This window comes from Triticum urartu, chromosome 2A, assembly GCF_056163025.1.
Source record: "Triticum urartu cultivar PI428250 chromosome 2A, HENAU_Tu73, whole genome shotgun sequence".
NCBI lineage: Eukaryota > Viridiplantae > Streptophyta > Magnoliopsida > Poales > Poaceae > Triticum > Triticum urartu.
In genome coordinates this window covers 713,569,269-713,585,490 of record NC_141874.1, presented here as the reverse complement: position 1 = coordinate 713,585,490, position 16,222 = coordinate 713,569,269, and the positions used below count along the sequence as shown (strand labels likewise).

The 16,222-nt window shown below is 46.1% G+C and overlaps 1 protein-coding gene across 1 annotated transcript; it reads right to left on the bottom strand.

Moving 5' to 3' along the window:
- Nucleotides 1–14,227: 14,227 nt before the first annotated feature.
- On the bottom strand, nucleotides 14,228–15,797 carry LOC125534253 (serpin-Z1-like). The gene is made up of 2 exons (XM_087540230.1): nucleotides 15,365–15,797; nucleotides 14,228–15,164 (listed from the first exon to the last, which is right to left on the bottom strand). The coding sequence occupies exons 1-2, from the start codon at nucleotides 15,755–15,757 to the stop codon at nucleotides 14,355–14,357; spliced, it is 1,203 nt and encodes a 400-aa protein (XP_087396356.1). The 5' UTR covers nucleotides 15,758–15,797; the 3' UTR covers nucleotides 14,228–14,354.
- Nucleotides 15,798–16,222: the final 425 nt, after the last annotated feature.

The window sequence follows — 16,222 nt, the reverse complement described above, 5'->3', positions numbered from 1 at the left end:
CTTCAGTCTCCCACTTGCACCAGAGTCAATAATCTAGTTTACACAGTAATGATTCTAACACCCATGGAGCCTTGGTGCTGATCATGTTTTGCTCGTGGAAGAGGCTTAGTCAATGGGTCTGCAACATTCAGATCCGTATGTATCTTGCAAATCTCTATGTCTCCCACCTGGACTAGATCCCGGATGGAATTGAAGCGTCTCTTGATGTGCTTGGTTCTCTTGTGAAATCTGGATTCCTTTGCCAAGGCAATTGCACCAGTGTTGTCACAAAAGATTTTCATTGGACCCGATGCACTAGGTATGACACCTAGATCGGATATGAACTCCTTCATCCAGACTCCTTCATTTGCTGCTTCCGAAGCAGCTATGTACTCCGCTTCACATGTAGATCCCGCCACGACGCTTTGTTTAGAACTGCACCAACTGACAGCTCCACCGTTTAATGTAAACACGTATCCGGTTTGCGATTTAGAATCGCCCGGATCAGTTTCAAAGCTTGCATCAACGTAACCGTTTACGATGAGCTCTTTGTCACCTCCATATACGAGAAACATGTCCTTAGTCCTTTTCAGGTACTTCAGGATGTTCTTGACCGCTGTCCAGTGATCCACTCCTGGATTACTTTGGTACCTCCCTGCTAGACTTATAGCAAGGCACACATCAGGTCTGGTACACAGCATTGCATACATGATAGAGCCTATGGCTGAAGCGTAGGGAACATCTTTCATATTCTCTCTATCTTCTGCAGTGGTCGGGCATTGAGTCTTACTCAACTTCACCTTGTAACACAGGCAAGAACCCTTTCTTTGCTTGATCCATTTTGAACTTCTTCAAAACTTTGTCAAGGTATGTGCTTTGTGAAAGTCCAATTAAGCGTCTTGATCTATCTCTATAGATCTTAATGCCTAATATGTAAGCAGCTTCACCGAGGTCTTTCATTGAAAAACTCTTATTCAAGTATCCCTTTATGCTATCCAGAAATTCTATATCATTTCCAATTAGTAATATGTCATCTACATATAATATCAGAAATGCTATAGAGCTCCCACTCACTTTCTTGTAAATACAGGCTTCTCCAAAAGTCTATATAAAACCAAATGCTTTGATCACACTATCAAAGCGTTTATTCCAACTCCGAGAGGCTTGCACCAGTCCATAAATGGATCGCTGGAGCTTGCACACTTTGTTAGCTCCCTTTGGATCGACAAAACCTTCTGGTTGCATCATATACAACTCTTCTTCCAGAAATCCATTCAGGAATGCAGTTTTGACATCCATCTGCCAAATTTCATAATCATAAAATGCGGCAATTGCTAACATGATTCGGACAGACTTAAGCATCGCTACGGGTGAGAAGGTCTCATCGTAGTCAATCCCTTGAACTTGCCGAAAACCTTTTGCGACAAGTCGAGCTTTGTAGACAGTAATATTACCGTCAGCGTCAGTCTTCTTCTTGAAGATCCATTTATTCTCAATTGGTTGCCGATCATCGGGCAAGTCAACCAAAGTCCATACTTTGTTCTCATACATGGATCCCATCTCAGATTTCATGGCTTCAAGCCACTTTGCGGAATCTGGGCTCACCATCGCTTCTTCATAGTTCGTAGGTTCATCATGATCTAGTAGCATGACTTGCAGAATAGGATTACCGTACCACTCTGGCGCGGATCTTACTCTGGTTGATCTACGAGGTTCAGTAGTATCTTGTTCTGAAGTTTCATGATCATCATCATTAGCTTCCTCACTCACTGGTGTAGTTGTCATAGAAACAGTTTTCTGTGATGCACTACTTTCCAATAAGGGAGCAGGTACAGTTACCTCGTCAAGTTCTACTTTCCTCCCACTCACTTCTTTCGAGAGAAACTCCTTCTCTAGAAAGTTTCCGAACTTAGCAACAAAAGTTTTGCCTTCGGATCTGTGATAGAAGGTGTATCCAATAGTCTCCTTTGGATATCCTATGAAGACACATTTCTCCGATTTGGGTTCGAGCTTATCAGGTTGAAGCTTTTTCACATAAGCATCGCAGCCCCAAACTTTCAGAAACGACAACTTTGGTTTCTTGCCAAACCACAGTTCATAAGGCGTCGTCTCAACGGATTTTGATGGTGCCCTATTTAACGTGAATGCGGCCGTCTCTAGAGCGTATCCCCAAAACGATAGCGGTAAATCAGTAAGAGACATCATAGATCGCACCATATCTAGTAAAGTACGATTACTACGTTCGGACACACCATTGCGCTGTGGTGTTCCGGGTGGCGTGAGTTGCGAAACTATTCCACAATTTTTCAAATGTACACCAAACTAGTAACTCAAATATTCTCCTCCACGATCAGATCGTAGAAACTTTATTTTCTTGTTACGATGATTTTCAACTTCACTCTGAAATTCTTTGAACTTTTGAAATGTTTCAGAGTTATGTTTCATTAAGTAGATATACCCATATCTGCTTAAGTCATCTGTGAAGGTGAGAAAATAACGATATCCGCCACGAGCCTCAATATTCATCGGACCACATACATCTGTATGTATGATTTCCAACAAATCTGTTGCTCTCTCCATAGTACCGGAGAACGGTGTTTTGGTCATCTTTCCCATGAGGCACGGTTCGCAAGTACCAAGTGATTCATAATCAAGTGGTTCCAAAAGTCCATCAGTATGGAGTTTCTTCATGCGCTTTACACCGATATGACCTAAACGGCAGTGCCACAAATAAGTTGCACTATCATTATCAACTCTGCATCTTTTGGCTTCAACATTATGAATATGTGTGTTACTACTATCGAGATTCAATAGACCACTCTTCAAGGATGCATGACCATAAAAGATATTACTCATATAAATAGAACAACCATTATTCTCTGATTTAAATGAATAACCGTCTCGCATCAAACAAGATCCAGATATAATGTTCATGCTTAACGCTGGCACCAAATAACAATTATTTAGGTCTAATATTAATCCCGAAGGTAGATGTAGAGGTAGCGTGCCGACTGCGATCACATCGACTTTGGAACCGTTTCCCACGCGCATCGTCACCTCGTCCTTAGCCAATCTTCGTTTAATCCGTAGTCCCTGTTTCGAGTTGCAAATATTAGCAACAGAACCAGTATCAAATACCCAGGTGCTACTGCGAGCATTAGTAAGGTACACATCAATAACATGTATATCACATATACCTTTGTTCACCTTGCCATCCTTCTTATCCGCCAAATACTTGGGGCAGTTCCGCTTCCAGTGACCAGTCTGCTTGTAGTAGAAGCACTCAGTTTCAGGCTTAGGTCCAGACTTGGGTTTCTTCTCTTGAGCAGCAACTTGTTTGCTGTTCTTCTTGAAGTTCCCCTTCTTCTTCCCTTTGCCCTTTTTCTTGAAACTAGTGGTCTTGTTTACCATCAACACTTGATGCTCCTTCTTGATTTCTACCTCCGCAGCTTTCAGCATTGCGAAGAGCTCGGGAATAGTCTTATTCATCCCTTGCATATTATAGTTCATCACGAAGCTCTTGTAGCTTGGTGGCAGTGATTGGAGAATTCTGTCAATGACGCAATCATCTGGAAGATTAACTCCCAATTGAATCAAGTGATTATTATACCCAGACATTTTGAGTATATGCTCACTGACAGAACTGTTCTCCTCCATCTTGCAGCTATAGAACTTATTGGAGACTTCATATCTCTCAATCCGGGCATTTGCTTGAAATATTAACTTCAACTCCTGGAACATCTCATATGCTCCATGACGTTCAAAACGTCGTTGAAGTCCCGATTCTAAGCCGTAAAGCATGGCACACTGAACTATCGAGTAGTCATCAGCTTTGCTCTGCCAGACGTTCATAACATCTGGCGTTGCTCCTGCAGCAGGCCTGGCACCCAGCGGTGCTTCCAGGACGTAATTCTTCTTTGCAGCAATGAGGATAATCCTCAAGTTACGGACCCAGTCCGTGTAATTGCTACCATCATCTTTCAACTTTGCTTTCTCAAGGAACGCATGAAAATTCAACGGAACAACAAGACGAGCCATCTATCTACAATCAAGCATAAACAAGCAAGATACTATCAGGTACTAAGTTTCATGATAAATTTAAGTTCAGTTAATTTACTTAAAGAACTCCCACTTAGATACACATCCCTCTAATCCTCTAAGTGATTACGTGATCCAAATCAACTAAACCATGTCCGATCATCACGTGAGATGGAGTAGTTTCATTGGTGAACATCACTATGTTGATCATATCTACTATATGATTCACGCTCGACCTTTCGGTCTCCGTGTTCCGAGGCCATATCTGTATATGCTTGGCTCGTCAAGTATAACCTGAGTATTCCGCGTGTGCAACTGTTTTGCACCCGTTGTATTTAAACGTAGAGCCTATCACACCCGATCATCACGTGGTGTCTCAGCACGAAGAACTTTCGCAACGGTGCATACTCAGGGAGAACACTTCTTGATAATTCAGTGAGAGATCATCTTATAATGCTACCGTCAATCAAAGCAAGATAAGATGCATAAAAGATAAACATCACATGCAATCAATATAAGTGATATGATATGGCCATCATCATCTTGTCCGTGTGATCTCCATCTTCGAAGCACCGTCATGATCACCATCGTCACCGGCGCGACACCTTGATCTCCATCGTAGCATCGTTGTCGTCTCGCCAAGCTTGTGCTTCCACGACTATCGCTACCGCTTAGTGATAAAGTAAAGCATTATATCGCGATTGCATTGCATACAATAAAACGACAACCATATGGCTCCTGCCAGTTGCCGATAACTCGGTTACAAAACATGATCATCTCATACAATAAAAATCAGCATCATGTCTTGACCATATCACATCACAACATGCCCTGCAAAAACAAGTTAGACGTCCTCTACTTTGTTGTTGCAAGTTTTACGTGGCTGCTACGGGCTTAAGCAAGAACTAATCTTACCTACGCATCAAAACCACAATGATAGTTTGTCAAGTTGGTGCTGTTTTAACCTTCGCAAGGACTGGGCGTAGCCACACTCGATTCAACTAAAGTTGGAGAAACTGTCACCCGCGAGCCACCTCTGTGCAAAGCACGTCGGGAGAACCGGTCTCGCGTAAGCGTACGCGTAATGTCGGTCCGGGCCGCTTCATCCAACAATACCGCCGAACCAAAGTATGACATGCTGGTAAGCAGTATGACTTATATCGCCCACAACTCACTTGTGTTCTACTCGTGCATATTACATCAACATATAAAACCTAGGCTCGGATGCCACTGTTGGGGAACGTAGTAATTTCAAAAAAATTCCTACGCACACGCAAGATCATGTGATTCATAGCAACGAGAGGGGAGAGTATGATCTACGTACCCTAGTAGATCGACAACGGAAGCGTTTGGTTGATGTAGTCGTACGTCTCCACGGTCCGACCGATCAAGCACCGAAACTACGGCACCTTCCAGTTCTAGAACACGTTCAGCTCGATGACGATCCCCGGACTCCGATCCAACAAAGTGTCGGGGAAGAGTTCCGTCAGCACGACGGCGTGGTGACGATCTTGATGCACTACTGCTGCAGGGCTTCGCCTAAGCACCGCTACAATATTATCGAGGACTATGGTGGCTGGGGGCGCCGCACACGGCTAAGAATAAGATCACGTGGATCAACTTGTGTGTCTCTGGGGTGCCCCTGCCTCCGTATATAAAGGACCAAGAGGGGGAGGCCGGCCGGCCACACAGGGCGCGCCAGGAGGAGTCCTACTCCCTCCGGGAGTAGGACTTCTCCCCCAATCCTAGTTGGAATAGGACTCGCGAGGTGGGAAAAGAGAGAGAGAGAAGGAAGAGGGCGCCGGCCCCGTCTCTCCTTGTCCTATTCGGACTAGGGGGAGGGGCGCGCGGCCCAGCCCTGGCTGCCTCTCCTCTTCTTCCACTAAGGCCCGTTAAGGCCCATGTAGCTCCCGGGGGGTTCCGGTAACCTCCCGGTACTCCGGTAAAATCCCGATTTCACCCGGAACACTTCCGATATCCTAACATAGGCTTCCAATATATCAATCTTTATGTCTCGACCATTTCGAGACTCCTCGTCATGTCCGTGATCACATCCGGGACTCCGAACAAACTTCGGTACATCAAAATGCATAAACTCATAATATAACTGTCATCGTAACCTTAAGCGTGCGGACCCTACGGGTTCGAGAACAATGTAGACATGACCGAGACATGTCTCTGGTCAATAACCAATAGCGGGACCTAGATGCCCATATTGGCTCCTACATATTCTACAAAGATCTTTATCGGTCAGACCGCATAACAACATACGTTGTTCCCTTTGTCATCGGTATGTTACTTGCCCGAGATTCGATCATCGGTATTCCAATACCTAGTTCAATCTCGTTACCGGCAAGTCTCTTTACTCTTTCTGTAATACATCATCCCGCAAATAACTCATTAGTTGCAATGCTTGCAAGGCTTAAGTGATGTGCATTACCGAGAGGGCCTAGAGATACCTCTCCGACAATCGGACTGACAAATCCTAATCTCGAAATACGCCAACCCAACATGTACCTTTGGAGACACCTGTAGAGCTCCTTTATAATCACCCAGTTACGTTGTGACGTTTGGTAGTACACAAAGTGTTCCTCCGGCAAACGGGAGTTGCATAATCTCATAGTTATAGGAACATGTATAAGTCATGAAGAAAGCAATAGCAACATACTAAACGATCGGGTGCTAAGCTAATGGAATGGGTCATGTCAATCAGATCATTCACTTAATGATGTGATCCCGTTAATCAAATAACAACTCCTTGTTTATGGTTAGGAAACATAACCATCTTTGATTAACGAGCTAGTCAAGTAGAGGCATACTAGTGACACTCTGTTTGTCTATGTATTCACACATGTATTATGTTTCCGGTTAATACAATTCTAGCATGAATAATAAACATTTATCATGATATAAGGAAATAAATAATAACTTTATTGTTGCCTCTAGGGCATATTTCCTTCAATATGTTCATCTGCTATGCTAGTTCGCATGATTAGTTTAATCTCTGCTGTTGTTGTCATGATTTATCTTCTGTTTATTCGGATTAAATCTCGTAGTAATTTGCTCATATTTCCAACAAGTACCCCCCGAACCGCAGTGTGGTTGTACTCGGGGTTAGACTTCATTGTAAACTTGGTTGTGGCTGAGAGGCCCCCGTGCGTAATGAAAATTTCCTTTCCCCACAAAAAACGTGATTTAAACTGAATCTTCTAACACCCTCCCTTAATCTAAACTACCCTATATTTAAGTTCCTCTTGAATTCCTCAAATGGCCTTGCCGGAAGGGCTTTGGTGAACCCGTCTGCCACTTGATTTTTGGAAGGAATAAACCATATGTCCAACTTCTTCTCTGCAATATTTTTCTCTCAAAAAATGAAAGTCAATTTCAATGTGTTTGGTTCTATCATGAAAAAACGGATTAGCAGAAAGGTAGGTTGCTCCCAAATTGTCACACCATAAACAAGATGTACGATGTTGCTTAATTCCTAGCTCATGAAGAAGTGATTCCAACCAAATAATTTCAGCAGTGGCATTCGCTAAGAATTTGTACTCAGCTTCTGTACTTGATCTTTACACTGTGGCTTGTTTTCTGGCACTCCAGGAGATAAGATTAGAGCCAAAAAATACTGCAAAGCCTCCAGTTGATTTTCTGTCATCACTACATCATGCCCAGTCAGCATTAGAAAATGCACTAACAAGAGTAGAACTAGAACGTCTGAACTGGAGACCCAAACTTGCAGTATGCTTTATGTATCTTATAATTCTTTTAACAGTTATCCAGTGTACCGTAGTAGGAGCATGCAAATACTGACAAACCTTGTTAACTGCAAAGGATATATCTGGTTGTGTCAACGTCAAGTACTGCAAGGCTCCCACAGCACTCCTATATTTTGTGCTTTCTTCTTCCTTGAGTGGCTCACCTTCAAACGCTGAAAGTTTTTCTAAAGAGGACAATGGTCTGGGTGAAGGCTTACAGTCCTTCATCCCCATATGAGTTAGAAATTCAGTAGCATATTTTTCCTGAATCAATACTATGCCATCTTGAAGCTTCTTAACTTCAATGCCTAGGAAGAAGCGTACATCACCAAGATCTTTGAGAGCAAATTCTGAACTTAGATCTTGCAGAAGAGCATTAGTAGCACTTTGTGAAGAACTTGCAACTATAATATCATCAACATACATCAACACAAATATAACTGTGTTTCCCTTATTATAAATGAAGAGTGACGTGTCAGCCTTGGATGCAATAAAACCAAGATGCCTCAACTGAGAGCTCAACCTTGAGTACCATGCTCTCGGTGCTTGTTTCAAGCCATAAAGAGCCTTATCAAGCTTGCACACATAGTGGGGTGTTTTTTTATTCTCATACCCAGGTGGTTGTCTCATGTAAACCTCATCTTCCAGAACACCATGCAAAAAACGCATTCTGAACATCTAGCTGTCTCAAGCTCCACCCCTTAGACACAGAAATAGCTAGCACAAGCCTAATAATTGCAGCTTTGATGACAAGACTGGAAGTATCTTCATAATCCAGACCATAACGTTACTTAAAACCTTTTGCAACTAGTTGTGCCTTATATCTGTCAATCGAGCCATCTGCCTTTTTCTTGATTCTATAAACCCATTTACAATCAATGATATTTTTACCTCTTTGTTCAGGTACAAGATGCCAAGTTTTGTTTCTCATAAGTGTAGAGTATTCTTCATCCATTGCATTTTTCCACCTCAGATCTCTGAGTGCATCTTCTAACCTTGTTGGTTCCCCTGCAATACACAACATGCCATATGGTATAGTTCCATCAGTTCGGATTCTTGGATTTCTTATACCTTTTTGTAATCGAGTTGAAACACGCAAGATCACTGGTTGAACAGGAAGTGTAATTTGTTGTGCATGGGGTGATGCAGACTCAGCCGCAGAAAGATCCTGATCCTGGAGAAACGTCAGATCCACTTTGCGCAGCAGATCTGGAGTTGGACATTGTAGCCTGCGTTGTGGCCCCTTTTCCTAAGTCAGCAGCCATAGAGGATCCCGAGCCAGTCGCTGTCATGGGCTCTCGCTCGCGCGTGGATTGCGGCGATCCCGAGCCAGCCGCTGGCACATGCAGGCACGTGGGTCGTGGGACAGCCGTTGTAGCAACCGACATGGCGCCCGCCCGCTGGCTGGACTGGGTTCTGCCAGGCACGCGATCCCGCGCAAATCTTCGTGCGTGATCCAAGGGATCTTGGCGCACAGGAGTTCCAGGTGCCGCGGGATTCTCCTCGTGTCCATCGCCTATTCCGTCTCCTTCCTGTGCATGAAATATAACCTCATTTTCAATGAAATTTTGACCATTTTCTTCACCGTTTTCTGGACCGTTTTCTTCTGCTCTTCTCCATGAGCCTGCACAGGTATAGACACAGTACGAGTACTAGTAGAATCATCATTTTTGTTAGTACAATTGTCACCCCCATGATCAAAATCATGAAGATTGAACGGAAGAAGAAGAATTTCCTTTTTAAGGAGGGCTCTGGCATTAGGATGAAGAGATGCAAAGGGAAAGACAGACTCATCAAAAACAACGTCACGCGATATGTAGACCCTACCAGTGGAGATATCTAGACATTTGACCCGTTTGTGAATTGGACTATATCCAAGAAAAGCGCATTGCTTTGAACGGAAGGCAAGTTTATGTGCATTGTATGGTCTAAGGTTGGGCCAGCATGCACACCCAAATACACGAAGTGATTTGTAATCAGGAGTGATGCCAAAAAAGTCGTGTGATAGGAGTTTCAAACTTGATGACTCTGCTAGGAAGCAAGTTTATAAGATATGTGACAGTCAAGAATGCATCATCCCAAAATTTTAGTGGCATGGATGCATTTGCTAGTAGGGCAAGCCCTACCTCAACAACATGGCGATGTTTTCTTTCTGCAGAACCATTCTGTTGGTGAGCATGAGGACATGAAACATGGTGTGAGATACTAAGTTACTGAAAGAAAGAATTGAGTTTCTTGTATTCACCACCCCAGTCAATTTGCATGGCAATGATCTTAGTGTTTAGTTTTCATTCGACAAGATTTTGAAAATTCTTGAAAACTTGAAACACTTCAGATCGTTTTTTAAGGAGATAGATCCAAGTAAATTTACTATAATCATCGATAAAGCTTACATAATATGAATGTCTACCAACTGAAACAGGAGCGGGCCCCCAAACATCTGAGAATACAAGTTGTAAGGGTGCAGTAGAGATACTGGTAGAAATAGGATATGGTAGCTGATGACTTTTAGCTTGCTGACATGAATCACAAACTGACTCAATGCTAGCCTCATGAGTATGAGAAAGCTTATTTCTACTAAGAGTAAGTTTAACAATAACCGATGAGGGATGACCTAATCTACTATGCCACTTTGAAGAAGATGCCTTGATGACGACAAAAGCTTGCTTATTCAGCGATGATGATGATGACAATGATATGAGTGGGTAAAGACCTCCCACGCACTTGCCCCTAAGAAGTACTCTCCTCGTGTCCAAGTCCTTAACCAAAAAGAACTAAGGATAAAATTCAATGGGAACACGGTTATCACGAGTAAACGTATGAACTGAGACAAGATTTTTTGAAGTTTCCGGCACATGTAGAATTTGATTTAGATGCAAATTTTTCATGGGGGTTTTAACAATTGAATGACCAATATGAGTAATTTCCATACCAGAACCGCTTGTGGTGTGAATTTGATCCGGTCCATGGTACTTGTCTCTGATTATCAACTTGTCCAGTTCACCCGTGATGTCATTTGTAGCTCCAGTGTCCGCATACCGGTTGGTATCGATGCCATAGCTGTTGGTGACAGCATTAGCCTCTTTGTCCTCGTAGTCATCTTCCTCATAGCGATCCCAACATGCACGGGCACCTCCCGCGTGGAACTTGTAACAGATCTGGCACTTGGGATAATCCTGAGGGGCTTGTTGACGATGATGCTGCTGTTGTTGTGGGCAGCCTCTGTAGCTTCTTCCACCACTGCCAACAGAGGGAGAAGGAGGACGTCTTCCTCGGCCATGCCCTCTGTGGCCATGCCCATGGCCTTGATTCTTATTCTGGTCGCGCCCCCTGTACACCGTGTTTGCCGATGAATTGAAGCTCCCATCTGTACCATCACCGAGCATCTCTACTCGTTGATCGATGGCAGAAATCTGGGCGAAGAGCTCGTCCACCGTGATGGAAGTTTTGACTGCGCCAATGGCTGCCACAACCGGATCGTAATCTCGGTCAAGACCTGTAAGTACATAATCCACCATCTCGGGATCAAGACACCGGACGACCTGCTGCTGCAAGTTCGTCCCCAAGGTTTTTCATCTTGGCGATGTAGGTGTTGCTGGACATGGCCCCCTACTTCGTGATGGTGATGGAGATCAGCAGGTTCGTGATTTTGGACTGGGACTGCGATGCAAAAATTGTGGTGATTGCAGTCCATAGATCGAAGGTGTTTTCCTTACCGTGGTCTCCTCGGAGAGTGAATTCAGCAGGTGACTTAGGACCTGCTGATCCTTCGACAGCCACGGCGCGTACATAGGATTTGGTACTGCAACCGTGGTCTTGTCCGACTGTTGCTGCTCCACCGTGATTGGGGGCGCCGCATCTGTTCCATCTAGAAGCCCTGTGACCTGCGCTCCTCGCAGGCCGGGCATCACCTGAGCTTTCCACAAGAGGTAATTCCCCTTTGCCAACTTCTCGGATGGGGGAGGACCGAGGTTGAGGATGACCGTGGTTGAGGTGGAAGACATGGCGATGGAAGGAAGTCTTTCTGGAAGCTAGATTGGGAAGAGGGTAGCTCTGTATACCATGTAAAGTTTGGAAGCGTTCCCACTCCTTGTAAGGAACCGTGTGATCTGTAATTATATGCGACAGGAAGAACCCCTGTTCGTGGCGTACAAGTTGAGACCAATCGCTAGGATACAGCGGTACATATAGAGAACAAGAGGAACACGAGAGGGAATAGAGATAAGGGGAGTTTGAGATTACAACGTGATTTAAACTGAATCTTCTAACACTTCTAAGCGCGCGCACACTAGACAAAGACGATCGGTCGGCTAACAATCGCCGTGGGTCAGACAACCGTCACGCCTGATCACGGTCCTGTCTTCATTTCTGTGGAGATGACTAGTTGCCGATGTTTATGTCGGGCCTCACATTTTCTCACTTAAATGTATGGTCTTAACCTTTTGGATATGGTGACCTTAATGAAATAATTCAAAATGATATGGTGTAGTAAAATTATATCATGAAAATAGATGGCCAGAAGGCAATTTATGCTTCAATCCGTCGTTCCTCTTCTGGGGGTTCTTTTCTTTTCTCTTTAGCCGCTTATTTCGATTGTGGGGCTCGTTTTGGTTTGTTCGGAGTTCATCGTGCAGGCAATTGAATTTTTTGGCTTCGCTAAGACTGTTGTGGCTCGTTGTCTGGTGCATCATTGCGGTTTGGTTAGATGTTATTTCTACGTTGTCAATTTTTGACGGGTGCGCGTGTCGGGTACCGAATGTATTCTTGAGTTTTATGCTTGGAAGCAAACATAACCCAAAGGCACACTTTTGTCTCGGGTCTGGGTTCGTTTTTCAGGGGCACCCTCTAAGCCTCTCAGTGATGCTAGGGTGGTTTGTAGTCTTCGATCTTTGATCGGAAAGACCGAGCGAGTTGATATGCAGTTTACTCGGGCTCACGGGGTGCCCAGGTTACTTGTCAGTGTTCTGGCTATTGAGCACATTCCGGATGTGGTTAGGTGGACGCATGCCGGAATGGTATACAAACTAGAGATTAAATTAGAGGACGCTGAGATGTTTCAGAAAGCACTCCTGGATGGGGGTGATGTGGACATGTCTGATAAAGATGATGACACGGGCAATAGGGAGAACAATGGTAGTGATGGAGAACGGGAGGGTTCTAATGTGGCTGCAAGTCAACCCAATCCGCAGGCGCCGGAGAGGGGTTCAGTGCGGACTTCGTCCACACCTGTTCACACTCTGAGGTTTGGGTCCTTTGGGATGTCGTCTTCCGCACCTCCTCGACTGTGGAGTGACTGTGTCGATAATGATGATGTTGCAGAGCACAATTTGCCACCCATTCCGATGGATCCCATTACTGAGGAGCCACTTGTCTTGTCGCCGAAGTGTGGTTTGGCCTAGTCTGGCGTGGCGCGCGCCACGAGTCCGAAGCGGACGACAGCGGCTGGGCAGGAGGCCATGGCGTCATCACTACCAGTGTCGGATCAGGCGGGGGTCGGCTACAGGCCGGCGGCCCGTGCTTGCTACACGAGTCCGACGCGGGCTGGCGAGGGGTCGCCACGCGCTAATGGGCAGGCGGCACAGGAGTGTCCCGAGCCCCAGCCAGCGCCCGCACACCAGATGGGTGCGCCTGAGAGGTCTTCGCCGCAGGCGAGTCCTGGGCAGGCGGCTCTGGACTCGGCCGCGAGACTACCTCCGGCACGATCTTCACCAGCTTCGTTTGGAGGGCGCCGGCCGGCTATGGGTCCTACGGGAGGTGGACCTGGAGGCTCCAGGCCGCCGACTCCCCCTTTGCCTGGTCACGTCACGGCGGACGGCCCTGCGGAGGAGGTGCCCATCCCGCAGCCGTGGTCTACTGAGGAGGTGATTGCGTTTGGCGGCCACCCGGACCCTGTACTCTCTAGCAGGCACGTCAGTACTCGGGTTCAGGACCAGCCAGATGCCGACGACTTTCAGCTTGGGCGCGCTATGCGAGCCGCCAAGCTTAGGGACGTCGAGGCCCAGACAGGTATGTCGGTTAATAAGCAATGTTCTATTCTGCATTTTTCACAGCATGAGATTATGAGTAGAGCCTATGACATAGGAGTCTCGCTTGGGACAAATGGGGTAGAAATTGTTAAATCAGTTAATGACATTTTAAACCTAGAGGCTGAGAGATCCTTAGAGTTGATTCGACAGTTAGCGGCGGTTAAACCTATGTCGGATGCAGATATTCACAATTTTATAAGTCTCATTTCTATAAGTCTCAAGACTTTCGTTTTCCGTTTAATAAGTCTCATTTCTATGGCTTCCCAGCACACGCTCAGATATCAAGATGCATTAAATCATTGCATGCAAGGATTAAATGAAAACCCACCAATGCATGTAAAAGTTCTTAGTTATTTATTGGTCACACATGCATGTATTGCAATTAATTCATTGAAAAACATAATTGTTTGAGAAAAACGAGTGCATTTATTGAGTCCTTTTGTAAACTATCAAAATTATTCCATCACTCATCATCTATTTTGGTTGGTGAGATTTTTTAGTTGAGCATTGCTATTTGGCTATCTAAACCGGTAAGGAGGGAGTACTAGTGGAGTAGCTAAAGCAGGGGATTGACCACTTGCCCGGTAAAAAGAACAATGCCACTCTTGTCCTCCCTGATTAGGAACAGGGACGGGTGATCTGCCATGAAGTCAACATGAGCCGCCGGTTCCTCCTCCGCCGTGATGGAGAACCCCATCATTAAATCAGCTTCAGTGGCCGCAGCGGCCATTGTTCCATCCTCGTTCACCTCCACAACGCACTCGTGGAGTACGTTCTGCACCGCTACAGGCGGCGCTGGCTCTGAGAATTCGATCATCTCCGACCAGTCGTATGTAAAGTGGAACGGTAGCTCCAGACCAAGGCCTTTCAGCACATCTCGCGCATCTATCTTGGATGACACCTGGAACTTTGGGATTCTCAGGTTCCTCACCGCGACGTGTCGTGTTGGGACGCAGCGGTCCAGGAACTCGGCGGTGCCGGAGGAGCTGATCTCGCGCACCAGGGCCTGCAGGCCGTCGCGCTCGTCGGGGAGGTAGATGTGCATGCTGAACTCGTGGTTGCCTTTGCTCTCGTAGGGCAGCAGCAGGACTTTGAAGCCGGGATGGCAGCTGATTCGCTGATCGTTTGTGCTCGTCATGAACGGCACGCGCACACGGCTCCCGTCGGCGTCGGGCAAGAAGAAGTCGTCGTCCAGTGTGTTGTAAGGAATGAACGGATCTAGCCATGTGCCCCTCACATAGAGCGCGTTGCCGATGACAAGGACCGTCGAGATGGCGTCGAGGTGGCCTTCTGGCATGAGGTCCTTGATGAAGCCGCCTGTCTTGTCCTCAAACCAGCGGTTGATCTCAACCCTCGCCTCTTCCACCTTAGGTTGATTAATTCTCAATTAGTTGGACAAAACAAATTAAAAATACAGGCAATATATAGCGGTATGATCGATCGACATTTTCTGTGTGTATATATAGGAACTAGCTAGGCAAGATCTGAATTGCAGCAGAAATTAAGAGAAGTGTGGTTGCCGGACGGATAATAATCAATTAAGTAGTGGAGAATTACTGTGCGTACATTCTCTCTGAATGGCATGGCTCGCACCGCGGCCTTGAACTTGGAGGCGACCTTGTCGGCGAAGGCGGGCCTCAGCCGGAGCGACGCGTCCACCCAAACGCCTACTGCGCACCGGATTTGGGGCTCCACGCCATCGGCCCTCCCGAATACAAGGGTGGCCACCTCCGAGGCGAGGGCCGCATGCGCAGCGCCGCGGGAGAGGCCCAGGAAGGAGACGATCTGGTCGAGGGTGTCGCCCGTGGCACCGGCAGCGAGAAGGACGAGCACGGAGTGGATAGACAGCGGGGAGATGGCCAGGTTGCGTTTCTCGCCGTCGCCGCTGAGTTGAAGCAGGAGCCGCGTGGAGAGGGCGGTCAGGTCCGTGATGGCTCCGGCGAGGTCCTCCATCTCCATGGAACGGTGCGGCGTAGGGCGGTAGGGGTGGGTGTCTCGGTGGGTGAGGCAGTGGCGAGGTGTATCGTAGGAAGGGAGTTGGGGTTTTATAATTCAAATTCCTTCCTCACGAAGTTCCAGGGTTTTACTCTATAACTGGTATTTATTGCCGGGAATGATATTACTGTACTTCGCCCTGAAGTTTTCTAGAATAAATGGATTTTTATTTTCTTTATCAGAAAATATACAATGTGTATTATACGGTAGCGCGATATGTCACTGATCTTCTAAGCGCGCGCGCACTAGACAAAGCCGGTCGGTCGGCTAACGATCACCGCGGGTCGGACAACCGTCACGCTTGATCACGGTCCTGTCTTCATTTCTGTGGAGATGACTAGTCGCCGATGTTTATGTCAAGCCTCTCATTTTCTCACTCAAATGTATGGTCTTAACCTTTTGGATATGGTGACCTCAATGAAATAATTC